This window comes from Blennius ocellaris (genome assembly GCF_963422515.1).
Source record: "Blennius ocellaris genome assembly, chromosome: 16".
In the NCBI taxonomy this organism is placed as follows: Eukaryota; Metazoa; Chordata; class Actinopteri; order Blenniiformes; family Blenniidae; genus Blennius; species Blennius ocellaris.
Genome location: NC_137665.1, coordinates 26,329,544 through 26,341,846, shown reverse-complemented (window position 1 = coordinate 26,341,846; position 12,303 = coordinate 26,329,544). Strand labels below are relative to the sequence as shown.

Genomic DNA, 12,303 nt, shown 5'->3' with positions numbered 1-12,303 from the left:
CCATTTTTTTTGACTAAATATTTCCAAGAAAATATTTACTGAGGAATATTATGAGAAATGTACTTTTATGTTCAAATGAGTGAATTTAGTTTGTATTTTGGCTTCACAGTTGCTTGGTTTCCCTCTGCAGTGTCGTGTGCTTTGCCATGAGACATCACCCCCTGTGAAGACCCCTTCTGTTAAGCCAGCTTTACCCACTCTTCATCGCCCCCATGGACCCTCAGGTGTGCCCGCCCCCTCTGAACAGCAGCCAATCCCTGAGCAGCATCCTGGACAAGTCTCCGGCCAGCACTTTCAAACCAGGCCACTCGCGGAACAGCAGCTCGGGCTCGTCCAAACACCTGAAACAGGTGAAGCCAGCAGCAGAGGACGTCCATACGCATCGCAGGGTCTATCCTTATTCAAATCAACTAACATAGGTTACATCTTCATAGGGAAATCACTAAAATCTGTTTTAATTTAGGGCAAAAATAGCTTTGTTTTGAAGGACATTTAAAAAAAAATCTATTTCAAGAATTCACTGTGGGTCTCTGAGAAGAAATGCATGCTTTGCTGAAAATGTTCACCTGCTTGATAAAGGGTTAATCTGGTTGTATAGGGTTGGTTGCGACATCAATTACTCAGTGTATTTATTTATCCACTCCTCATGAACCACTTTCCGAAGAGATTTGTTCCAAACCTATTTGCAACAGGTTCCTGGTGGGGCTCCCAGGAATGTTTCAAATAGACTGAATCTCTCTTAAATTGTCCACATTCCTTTCTTCTACTGGGAAAATGTTTACGTTGGTGAAAGTTGACCTTTGTGACCTCAGAGAAAACCTTGAGGGGTTTAAACTGAGTTTTACTGTCGGCAGAGGTGAATTCCTCCACAACAAACAAAATGATTCAAATGTATACAAAATGAAAATTTGTATCTCTTGAGATGTTCCTGTTTGTTTCTGTCAGTCTGGGAACTGGGAGGTGATGGACGACCTGCAGACCGCCGAGATGCTGGTTCCTGGATCATCTCTGGACCTCAGCATCCCTGGAATCTGTGAAGGCTACCTGATGAAGAAGAGGAAGTACCCACTCAAAGGATGGCACAAGGTGAGCACAGCTCCAGCCACGCAGCTCCTTGGAAACTTCTCAGACCTCCTCAAACTCCTCCTCAAAGCTTGACGTCAAAACCTCCTCAAGCTCCTCAGACCTCAGAATGTGGTTGACTTTACTGTCCACAGTATAGGGAGTTTTTGCTTTTTTTTGTATAATTTGCCAAGAATTCCTCACAAATCCACATTTTCCTATGTAATTCACTCAATGTTTTAAGTTTTCCTACTGTTGCCGTGGAAACTTGCATTGTTTTCACAATGTTGCCGGTAAAAACCAGGCAATTTCACTTGAGACATGGTTGAATCCCAACGCTTTAACCAGGGTCCCTTTGTGTGAGACGAGAGCAGGAGCCACTGCATCGCTGTACTTCTATGCTTTTAAAGGTGGTTCTATTTCATCCCTGCTGACCACCAGAGGTGGTGCTTAAAGCACTGAATGTCCCCTATGAGTATGCATACCAATGATGTCATCTGTGACCCCTGGGTGACCCAAGAAAGGTAATAAGTTCTGCTGTCACCCGAGGTTAGTTTCCGTTTTTTCTTCTCGCGTGCCAAGCATGCCGCTGTTTCTACAGCTGCAGTAGAAATTCAAAGGACTCACGGTTGCGCTCTCTTCCCCCGTGGGTCACTTTACCTCCGTTTGACTCATAAGACGGTGACGGCAGTGTGCTGCCCACAACCCTTTTCTGTTCTTTTATGGTGCTGTAGTGACCAGTACATCCACTGTGGAGTGAGGGACCGGTTAGTCTGGTGTTGGCGCCGCACTGATCTACGCTAACACACGTGTTTGTTGTTTGCCTATTGACGCTACCACTTGTGTTATTACAACAGCTCTGCTTGGTCAGGTGGCGTGCGCGCCCCCTTCCCCCTGCTTAATGGTGCTTCTGTTGATATATCTTCGAGTTAACTGGATGTTAACTGTAGCCTTTGCTGGTGAAGGTAGCGTTCACGTCCCCTCTCCCAGCTTGCGGCGTTGTGGCTTTCACAGAGCCGTATATATAGAGGTCTCAGCTGACTGTTATGCTGTGTTAGAGGTGTGTTTCCTCTGCTCTCAGCTTGCACGGTTTGACTATTAATCGGGGAAGCTAAATAGCCTCGTGTGAAGCACAAGCCGCTGGTGCTGTGCGACGTGCGTCTGCTGTGCAGGTGTATGTGCCTCCTTCCCGCAGCCTGTCGCGTACACGGGAGCTAATTGGCCTTTTCACCATGGAGGGCTCACACTGTTGTGCTACCTGTGGTGCCCTCCTTGAGGCCGGTGATGGCCATGACCTCTGTCCAGTGTGCCTCGGTCCAGACCACCTTAGAGAGGGCTTATCTGACGACCCGTGCATGAATTGCAGTGACATGCCTCGAGCACTGAGGGTGTCTAGATTGGAGCAGGTGGCTCCTGTTGTAGAGCATGTCCCCTCCCTCCCTCCCCCCCCCGGACAGCTTCCGTCTTTCCAACCTAGGTACTCGAGAAGCCGTCGCATGTCTGCCACTGGGACTGACCTCCCCAGGAAGAAGGCGAAAGCTGAGCGACAGCTTGCCTCGGAAGTGGACCGCTTGCATGCAGAACTGTCGGAGATGAGGTCCCTCCTGCAAGAGTGGCACCCCCCGCCATGACCACAGACGTGACGGGGCCACCAACCTCACCTTTGCCGGTGCTTAGCAGGGAGGATGATGTTCTCTCTCTCTGGCAGCTTCAGCCTCTCACTTCCGGGAGGATGATGGTGATCGGTCCTCTATGGTTTCGGAGCCGAGATCCCCATCCTCGGCTCGGAGCTCATTTAGTAAGACAGTGGATAGCTCGATGCAGGATATTATGCGTATCGCCTTTGAGCGCCTATAGTTAGAACTTCCCCAGCAAGCTCAATCAGCTTCCGAGAGTGCCTTCTTCTGGCGCGGTCGCCCCTCAACCGCCTTTTCGGTCCCCACATCAGTGGACTACTTGAGGGAGCTACATGCTTGCTGGAGGGATAAGAGTGCTTTCTCCCGACTTTCGTCGGATAGCCGAACTCTGTTAGCCATGCACGATGCTGCAGGAGGGAGCCAGCTTAGAGCAGATGCCCAATGTTGAGCCAGCAATAGCGTCCCTCATTGTGTCGCTGGAGGAAATTCTTCGACCATCTGTGAGGTCCCCTCGACCTCAATATTGAGTAACTGAGAATCTCCTTGTGAGGTCCTATAACACTGGTGCACAGGCTGGACGTATTGGAAACTCCTTGGCTCACCTTATGTTTGCCTTCTCGGCTTCCTTGCAGGAGGGCCGTGTCGACGCTTCTGCCATGAGCTTTAGTGACGCAGCGTTACAATCTTTTGCATTCATGTCCCGAGAACTTGGGCGGAGGATGTCTTTCCTGGCTCAGGCACGCCGCCAGGTGTGGCTGGCACAGTCCCCCTTGACAGAAGCATCAAGTAGAACTCTTCGGAGTGTTCCGGTGGAACCGGGGGAGCTCTTTGGCTCTGACGCGGTTGATGCGTTGGAGAGGACCGTCAGGGTGCGTGAAACAAGACAGCAGCTATCTAGCCTGAATCGGAGTGTGCCTTCTTCAGTTAGACCTCGGGGCCCCTCCACTATCCCGCGTGTCCGCCCTCCACAACAGGTTCACCCCAGTAAGGGTAATGGTCCCCAGCGACTTTCACGGAGGGACTTTTTTACATCTGGGACAGGGACCGGGGACTTTCACACCCCAGCTCCATTGCAACCCAGGCAAACCCAAGCTGAGGGTCCCCTCCACCATCTCTCTAAGGCCCCAAGGGGCCGGAGGGCCAGAGAATGAGGCCTTTGGGCCGGCCGTCTGTGTTTTTTCCCCCGGCAGCTCAGTTACTGGGCTGCTCATGTTTCGGACCCGTGGGTGGTCTCCACCTTGACTCATGGGTACAAGCTTCAGTTCCGATGCCAGCCCCCCACCTCCAGTCGGGCCAAAGCCACCATCATCAGCGACCTGGCAAAAGCCTTGGCACTGGACCAGGAGCTGTCCGCCCTCCTGGCCAAGGAGGCAATAGAGGAAGTAGATCTTCTGTCACACCCCAGAGGCTTCTACTCCACCTACTTCCTCGCGACGAAAAATACTGATGGATACAGGCCAATAGTGGACCTGAGGGGACTCAATCTCTATCTAAAAGTTAGCCATTTCACATGCCAACTACTACTATGTCTTACGAACAGTGACTCGGAGGGGTGGGAATGGTTCACATCCGTCAATCTGAAAGACGCTTACTTTCATGTCCCTATTGCACCTCACCACAGGCGATTTTTTTCGCTTTGCCTACAGAGGCAGACACTGGCAGTTTTGTGTGCTCTCCCTCTCCCCAAGGGTCTTCACTCGTTTTGTGAAAGCTGCTCTTGCCCCCCCTGCAGTCGCAGGGCATGAAGGTGCTGCCATACCTGGACGACTGGCTGTTCTGTGCACCGCCACAAGCTCAGGTGGCCCAGTATACATCCAGTCTCCTTGCCCATGTGGCCCAATTGGACATCAGGGTCAGTTTCAAAAAGTCGTGCCTCGAACCCTCTGAGGACTAACTTTATTGGGATGACGTTGGATACCATGAGGGCACGGCCAACCTCTCACCGGGTAGGGGACATTCTCCGTCTCCTCATGCGCTTCCAGGTGAACAGGATGTTGCCGTATGTCACTTTCCTACAACTTTTAGGAAAGCTGAAATCCGTGACAGCTGTGGTCCCGCTGGGTCTGCTGTCATTACGCCCCCTGCAGAGGTGGCTGAACGGCTTCCACCTGGATGCGAAGCAGCACCGTTACCGGAAGCTCAGGATGTTACACCAGTGCCTCCTTGGCTTGGCCCCTTGGAGAGACAGGGATATCTGTTGAGAGGCGCCTCTGTTGAGAGGCGTCTCGTTGGGCACGGTCCCAGGCTGCCGCGAGACTGTCACTACTGATGCCAGCCTCTCCGGGTGGGGGGCTGTCTGGCAGCACAGGATGGTTCAGGGTCGGTGGTCTGTGCGGGAGAGCACCGATCACATCAATGTGCTGGAACTCGCAACTCGCTCTCCGCACTTTTTGCCATTCCTGAGGGGAAAACACATACTTGTGAGGTCAGACAACACCTCAACAGTCTTCCACATAAACCACCAAGGGGGACCAAGTCTGCCCGACGGCTGCAAGTCTTCCATCACCTTCTCAGGTGGGCCGCCTCCCATCTGGCCAGTCTGCGGGCCATGTATCTACCGGGGGATCTGAACCAGCTTGCCTGTCAACAGCCTCCACCGGGAGAGTTGGGCCTCCACCCAGAGGTGGTGCGCATGATTTTGAGTCTTTTCGGCAGAGTAGGGGTCGATCTGTTTGCCTTGAGGGAATCAACCCATTGCACCCTTTGGTTTTTCCTGAGAGAAACCACCAGCCCTCTGGGCCAAGATGCGCTGGTGCACCCTTGGCCAGAGGGCCTCCATTACGCCTTTCCACTGCTACCTCTGATTCGACAGACACTTCAGAGAGTTCTCAAGAAGGGCCACATGTTGTTGCTGATGGCCCCCTTCTGGCCAGCTTGGACATGGTTCCCCTTGCTGCGGAGACTCTGTTTCACCGATCCATGTTGTCTGCCTGACAGGAAGGATCTGTTGTCCCAGCAGGGGGTCAGGTTTGGCATCCTAATCCCCACCGCCTTCACTTATGTTTGGCCACTGAAAGGCCCGACTCCCTACTGAGTGGATGTGCGGAACCTGTCAGGCATGCCATCCTGAATGCCAGAGCACACTCCACTCAGCTCCAGTATGCCAACAGGTGGAAGTTGTTTGTGGAATGGTGCGAGAGCCATGGGGAGGACCCAGTGATTTGCTCTGTGCCCAAGGTTCTGGAGTTCCTGCAGTCTCTCCTCGATAAGGGTCCGACTCCGTCCACAAGTCTATGTGGCTGCAATATCGGAGCGACATGCTAAGATCGACAATGGCACAGTGGGGGGGCCACAGCCTCGTGGCTTTGTTTCTCCAGGGGGCTCTGAGACTTCACCCCCCCAGGGCTCCATGAGCCCCTACATGGGACCTGCACTTGGTGCTGAATAGCTTGTGCCAGCCTCCCTTTGAGTGCGGAGCCACAGTAGGGCGCACGAAAGACTGCGTTTTTACTCTCCATCGTCTCGGCAAAAAGTGTCGGTGAGTTGCATGCATTGTTAGTCAGGCCGTCGTGTCTGAAGTGGCACCCCGGTGGTACGGGGTGTCACATTGTCGCTGAACGCTGCTTTTATTCCTAAGGTGCTGTCCAGTTCAAATTTTAAACAGCCTATACGGATTGCACGGTATGATCCCCCATCAGGAGAAGATGGGACCAGATCAAAACTCTTGTGCCTGGTCAGGGCTCTGAGATTTTATGTTGACAACACTGCAGCCACACGCACGTCTGCACAGCTTTTTGTGTGTTGTGGGGGTCCCACCAAAGTCCCACCTTCGGGTGTGCGTGGTCATTCTACCAGGAGTGTGTCTACATCTTGGGCTGCCCTTAAGGGAGTGCCCCTGGACAAATATGTGCTGCTGCCTCATGGATGACGGCCTGCACATTTTCCAGGTTCTACAATGTGGATGTCGCTGCTACTCATCCACTGGGCGTAGTCCATCAATTTTCGGAGGCTTCTCGGTAAGGTTGGTGGCTGGGATTCCTCGTGACTACGCTGATATGAGTCATTCAGTGCTTTAGGCAGCACCTCTGGCGGTCAGCAGGGATGAAATGGAACAAATGTAACTACAGTTCTATGAATCCTGAATGTCACTCGGAATCCTCGTGTTCCCGCGAGAAGATTCTGTAGGAAACAAACCTCGGATGACAGCTGAACTTATTACCTTTCTTGGGTCACCCAGGGGTCACAGGTGACATCGTTGGTATGCATACTCGAACTGCGCATGCGCGAAGGGAACATTAAGTGCTTTAAGCACCGCCTCTGGCAGTCATTTGGGATTGATAGAACATTCGTAACTTTTGTTTTAAATTAACATAAAAACATTTTTAAGCCTCAAAACACTCTTTTGTAAAATGGTGATAAAATGTATCCTGACTGCATCGCATGTCCTTCCAGAGATACTTCCTGCTGGAGAAAGGGATTTTGAAGTACTCCAAGACGCAGCAAGATGTACGTACCTGCTCTGGGAAGCTGTTATGGGGTTTTTGTGATGAAAGACATGAACCCTGCTCTGCCTCTGTGTTGTAGATTCAGAGAGGGAAGCTTCACGGCTCTCTAGACGTCAGCCTGGCAGTCATGTCCATGAACAAGAAGTCCAAAGGCATCGATCTGGACGCTGGAGACAACCTCTACCACCTCAAGGTGGCCCATTGAGACCAGACCATGTGTCCCCAATGCTGTTGCATGATGCTAAAACCAAACTTTTCTCTTTTCCTTTTGGCCTTTCCCTCCGACACGCCAGGCGAAGAGCCACGACATCTTCTACATCTGGCTCACCAAGCTGTGTGCCCACCGCGTGTACAGGAAGAACGAGGCCATGACCGTCCATCGCGGTGTCCTTCACGCTCTCTCCTTGGGCCAGAGCACCATACCCGCCATGTCGTCTCTTGCCCAGCCAAGCAGAGCCACGGTCAGTCCACATTCATCCAGCTATCGTTTTGTCTTTTTACCCAGGACATGGATGCCGCCATCATTGTTTATCTTCAGTAAAACTCTAAGACTCCGAATGTCTTTTGTGTCCTTCCGAATTTAGTTGTGCTCGATATGAATGAATCTCCTTTAAAAAGCAGGTTCTCTTCCAGTTAACAGTAATTTCATTGCTTGTTTTGTTGGATAGTGACAATTATTGGTAAACACACTTCACTTATGTTGTGCTTTCTTAGTCATCCTCAAAATACAGAAAACTGTTATTGTGATGACATAAGATAACTCTGTTACTCGGATTCACTTGCTGCCACTTAAAGACTCCACCGCCCATCTGAGGTGACATCAGTGTCTCTTGGGCAAGGACAGAGATGGAGGTAGTTTGGTAATAAAGCCTGCAGAGGAAGAACATAATGAATTACATTTACTCATGAGTATTTTTTTTTTTTGGAGTAGTATGTATCACTCTTTAAGTAGTCTTCGAAATAGCTGATTTCACTTTTACTCAAGTACATTCTGACTCGATTGTATTGTCTGTTCAACTTGGTTGGTTTCTTCTTCACAGTAAAGTGAGTATGAACTAACGCATGAACGGATAAAGTTTGGTTAGTGACTCCACAAACTCAGAAAATCAACGTCTGCTCAAACTGAACATGAGCTTTACAGTTTAATATCGTATTTGGTGGAACAGGACATTTTATTTATGATATCAGCAGACAACATGCTCATTCTTCAATTAAGATAATTTACATGTTTTGTGTTTCTATAGACAGGAAAACAATTGGTTTGTCATTTTGCTGACCATTTTCAATATTGTGGATTCTTTGTTTTTTTTGTTTTTTTTCTTCTTTAAATTCTTCTCAGTTGACCTGCAGTATGTTTGAGGTAAAAAAAATAGCTTAGCATTTGTGCCTCTTATTGCGAAAATCTTTTATTGCCTCCCATAGGTTTGTGAGTTAAGCAGTTAGTTATATTTTCTATAAAAGGAAGTAAGAGCAGATTGTCGCTGTGGAGCGCAATTGTTTCTGAAACATTGTGAGAATCCCGACACTTTAAGTTGGTTGATTTAAGTCATGTCTCATTTAGAAAGTTCATTCAATGTTGCTGCCGCATTTCAGTGAAGGGGAAAGATGAATCACAGAATTCACAACTTGTCTACATAAACATTTTTTTAATTTTTTTTTATTTTTTACAATTCTGTTTATTGAATTTTCACATATAATGAACAAACGGCAAACAGACCCCACCCCCCACCCGGCACATACCTCCTCCAAGTCAAAAAAATTGTCCCGAAAGACAAAATGAATAGTCACCACAATAAAAGCTTAGATACATAAAGTAAAAGATAAATTACACAATGCTCAATCCACAGGAATAGGACACGCTGTTCTATCAAAATATGATAAAAAGGGTGTCCAGGTCAAATTTACTACCAGTAGCAGACAGGGTCAACCTGATTTTCTCAAGTTTAACAAAATATAGTACCTCTTTAATCCATCTCGTGTGGGTAGGTGGAACTGTAGATTTCCATTTTAACAATATCAATCTCCTAGCCAATAGAGTTGTAAATGCTATCACATCCTTAGTAAAAGAAGAGAGGTTAATGGAACAGGACAACACACCAAACAAAGCAGTAAGCACATTAGGAGTAACGCTTCTCCCAGTGACCTTAGAGTGTATAAAAAACTTCAGACCAAAATCTCTTCAAAGAGGGACAACACCAAAACATGTTTCAAACATGTTTACGAGATGAACTTTGGTATTATGAGCTCGGTGCAGAATCCTGCACTGTTTGGCACAAATGGACGACCTGTGTACTCTTTAAGATCTCTTCCCAAACATTGTCTGGAATTATCTCTCCCAAATCTGTCTCCCAGACAGTCTTCAGCCCAGTAGAGGAGCCCAACGAAGGGCTGTGAATATTGGACGAAATGGTAGAGATCGCCCCCTTCAGTGACAATAGGGGTTGTAAAAGGATGTCTAAAGATGAAACCTCAGGACTGGCAGGCAAGTCTGGAAATGAATTGTGAACGAAGTTGCGAACTTGAAGATATCTAAAAAAATTGTTTTTGGAAGTAAGAACTTGTCGACTAGTTGTTGAAAGGTTGTGAAAATAGCATCTACATACAAGTCCATCACAGTTTTTATACCCAGCCTTGCCCAGACAGAAAAGGTATTCTCTAATAAAGATGGAGGAAAAGCATGATTTGCTTCGGCATCTCGAGCTCTCAAGGCTTCGGGGTGAGAAGTGGGTGAAGGATTAGAAACCACATTAAATACCCCCTATGGTTAAAGAAGGAATGTCTATTGCGGATGAATCCAGTCTGGTCCAAGGATATAACAGAGGGAAGACTGGGCTCCAAGCGTCTGGCTAATAGTTTGGACAAGAACTTAAAATCAACATTTAGTAAACTAATAGGGCGATATGAGCCACACCTTAATGGGTCTTTGCCTTTTTGTAGGAGTAGTGAGATGCGAGCCTGATTGAAGGTTTGTGGGAGTACACCTGAATTGTCAGCTTCAACAAACATTTCTAACAAATGTGGGGCAAGCTGCTTCCAACATGTTTTGTAAAACTCGGCCGGAAAGCCATTCGGGCCGGCTTTTACCACTTTGGAATGATTTGGCTGCCGCCTCAAGTTCAAGCAGGGTAATAGGATCTTCCAATTCCTTAGCCAAGACTGGGATATCAATTTGGCTAAAAAACGAGTGGAAATCAACTGAGCCCAAGGAATGGTCTGAAGAATCTAGCGACTTGTAGAATTGCATAAACGTCTTGTTGATCTGCAGTGGGTCTGATGTTACACAGGCGCCTGTTTGGATTTGTGGGATTAGTTGAGATGTGGATGTTTGTCGCAACCGATGAGCCAATAATTTACTAGTCTCGTCTCCCTGCTCATAAATTGTGGACCTGGAGTGAAGTAAGAGGTCAGTGGTATATTGTGACATGATAATGTCATATTGTGTCTGTCAAAGTGTTCGCTCCTTATAGACCTCAGGTCATTTTGAAACTGCATATAAAGAATCTAAAGCGGCTCTACATTGTGCTAACTCAGCCAATTTCTCTCTCCTGAGTTTCTTTTCATGTGCCACATGTGAAATGATTTCCCCTCTTAGAAAAGCTTGCATTGTCTCCCACACCAGAGGCCCTTATGTCTGGCGTTTTTTTAGGTGGGAAAAAATCTAAACGCTTTGAAACAAATGTGACCTCCTTCAATAATAAATGTGTATTAAGGCGCCATGGTGGCCGTGTATTAATACATTTCTGAAAACAGATATTTACACACACTGAAGCATGGTCTGATTGAATCGTATTTACAATTGGATATGGATGTAAGTAACCTGCTGTCCACCAGAAAGAAGTCAATGCAGCTAAAAGTGTGGTGAACATGTGAAAAAAAGAGTATTCCTTCTTATTGAGATTGAGAAATCGCCAGGGATCAGCAACATTAAACTCACGCATAAAGGATTCGATTACTTTGGCCGATTTAGATTGAATAGCTGGAGTTGAAGAGCGACCTAGAGAGGGATCCATCCAACAGTTAAAATCTCCTCCCAGAATTAGATGGTATTGAGACAAATCCGGCAATATTGAAAAGAGCCGTCTGAAAAGGCCTCGTCATCCCAGTTGGGAGCATACACATTTGCAAGGGCTACCTGAACATCATAAAGTTGCCCCATGACAAGAAGAAATCTCCCAGTGGGATCAGAGATTGTTTGATGATGAACAAAAGGAATAGCTTTACGTAAAAGTATGGCAACCCCTCTTGCCCTGCTGGAAAAGGAAGAAAGATATACTTGATCTGGGTGGTCAAACCTGTGCGTCTGGCCACTCGGCATGGTGATGTGTAGGGTAGCCGGGTACTCGAGACTCAATTGGACGTCAGTGCTCAAATGAAGCGCCTTCTTCACTGTGATGAACGCCGCCCTACGCTTGGCCACTGCGGGGTGAAATAGACATGCAGCCTCCTCACGTCGGAGGGGAAGCCTCTCCAGCACGACGCCAGATGTCCATCCTCACCTTGATGACCGTCGGAGGTGGCGGCTCATTGTCCTTTGGTTTAGAGCGCAGCGTGCGATGAGCCCTCTCCCGCCCGGGTTTAGCCTCGAACCCCAGTAGATCTTGTAGAAGCCGAGCTATAAAATGTCGGACGGGGCCCCTCAGAACCCTCAGGAGACCCACGAGTCTTATGTTGTTCCACCTGGAGCCTCCATATCATCGCACTTCTTGCTTAAGGACTCAACCGTAGCAGGAAGCACAGCGACGTTAGCTTGAAGGCTAGTTAGCTGGTCATTGTGTTCGTTAGCTGAGCGCTGCAGGTCCGAGATCGTCTCACTTTGTGCACTAACCTTTTCCTCGAGTGGTCTCAAGGCGGTCGTCATTCTCTCTTCAGTCTCTGATATTATACGCTCGAATTGTGTGAAAAGCTCGGCCCCTAGTTCATCCATCATTTCCTTTATACAGCGTAGCATACCCTCGTTAGCAGCTAGCGTCTCCAGTGACTCGGGTTCCGAGGATTGACGTGATGTCTTCCCGCGGCTCGACCTCCATGGCTCATTTTTCTGCCGAGAGCTCGCTATTTATCTTGGTTTGGCCCCAAAAAGTGCAATAGAGCAGAGTTAGCAAGGCAAAAATGAACATTGTACAAGAGTGAAAAGTTAACAAATATAAATAATCAGCACA

General features: G+C 48.2%; 1 protein-coding gene across 7 annotated transcripts in view; it reads left to right on the top strand.

Annotated features, from left to right (window-relative positions):
• The window catches only part of LOC308141165 (oxysterol-binding protein-related protein 7-like), a 46,192-nt gene that overhangs the window by 18,108 nt on the left and 15,781 nt on the right, over positions 1-12,303 (top strand). For 4 of the 7 annotated variants that reach the window (XM_080511208.1, XM_080511207.1, XM_080511210.1 and 1 more), the window contains 5 exons: positions 131-350; positions 946-1,086; positions 7,092-7,145; positions 7,224-7,337; positions 7,438-7,605. In XM_080511208.1, coding sequence (XP_080367334.1) covers positions 213-350; positions 946-1,086; positions 7,092-7,145; positions 7,224-7,337; positions 7,438-7,605 — 615 coding nt within the window. In that variant the 5' untranslated portion in view covers positions 131-212. Of the gene's footprint in view, positions 1-109; positions 351-945; positions 1,087-7,091; positions 7,146-7,223; positions 7,338-7,437; positions 7,606-12,303 lie in introns of all 7 variants that reach the window. The other 3 variants (XM_080511206.1, XM_080511209.1, XM_080511211.1) reach the window with 3 other exon arrangements.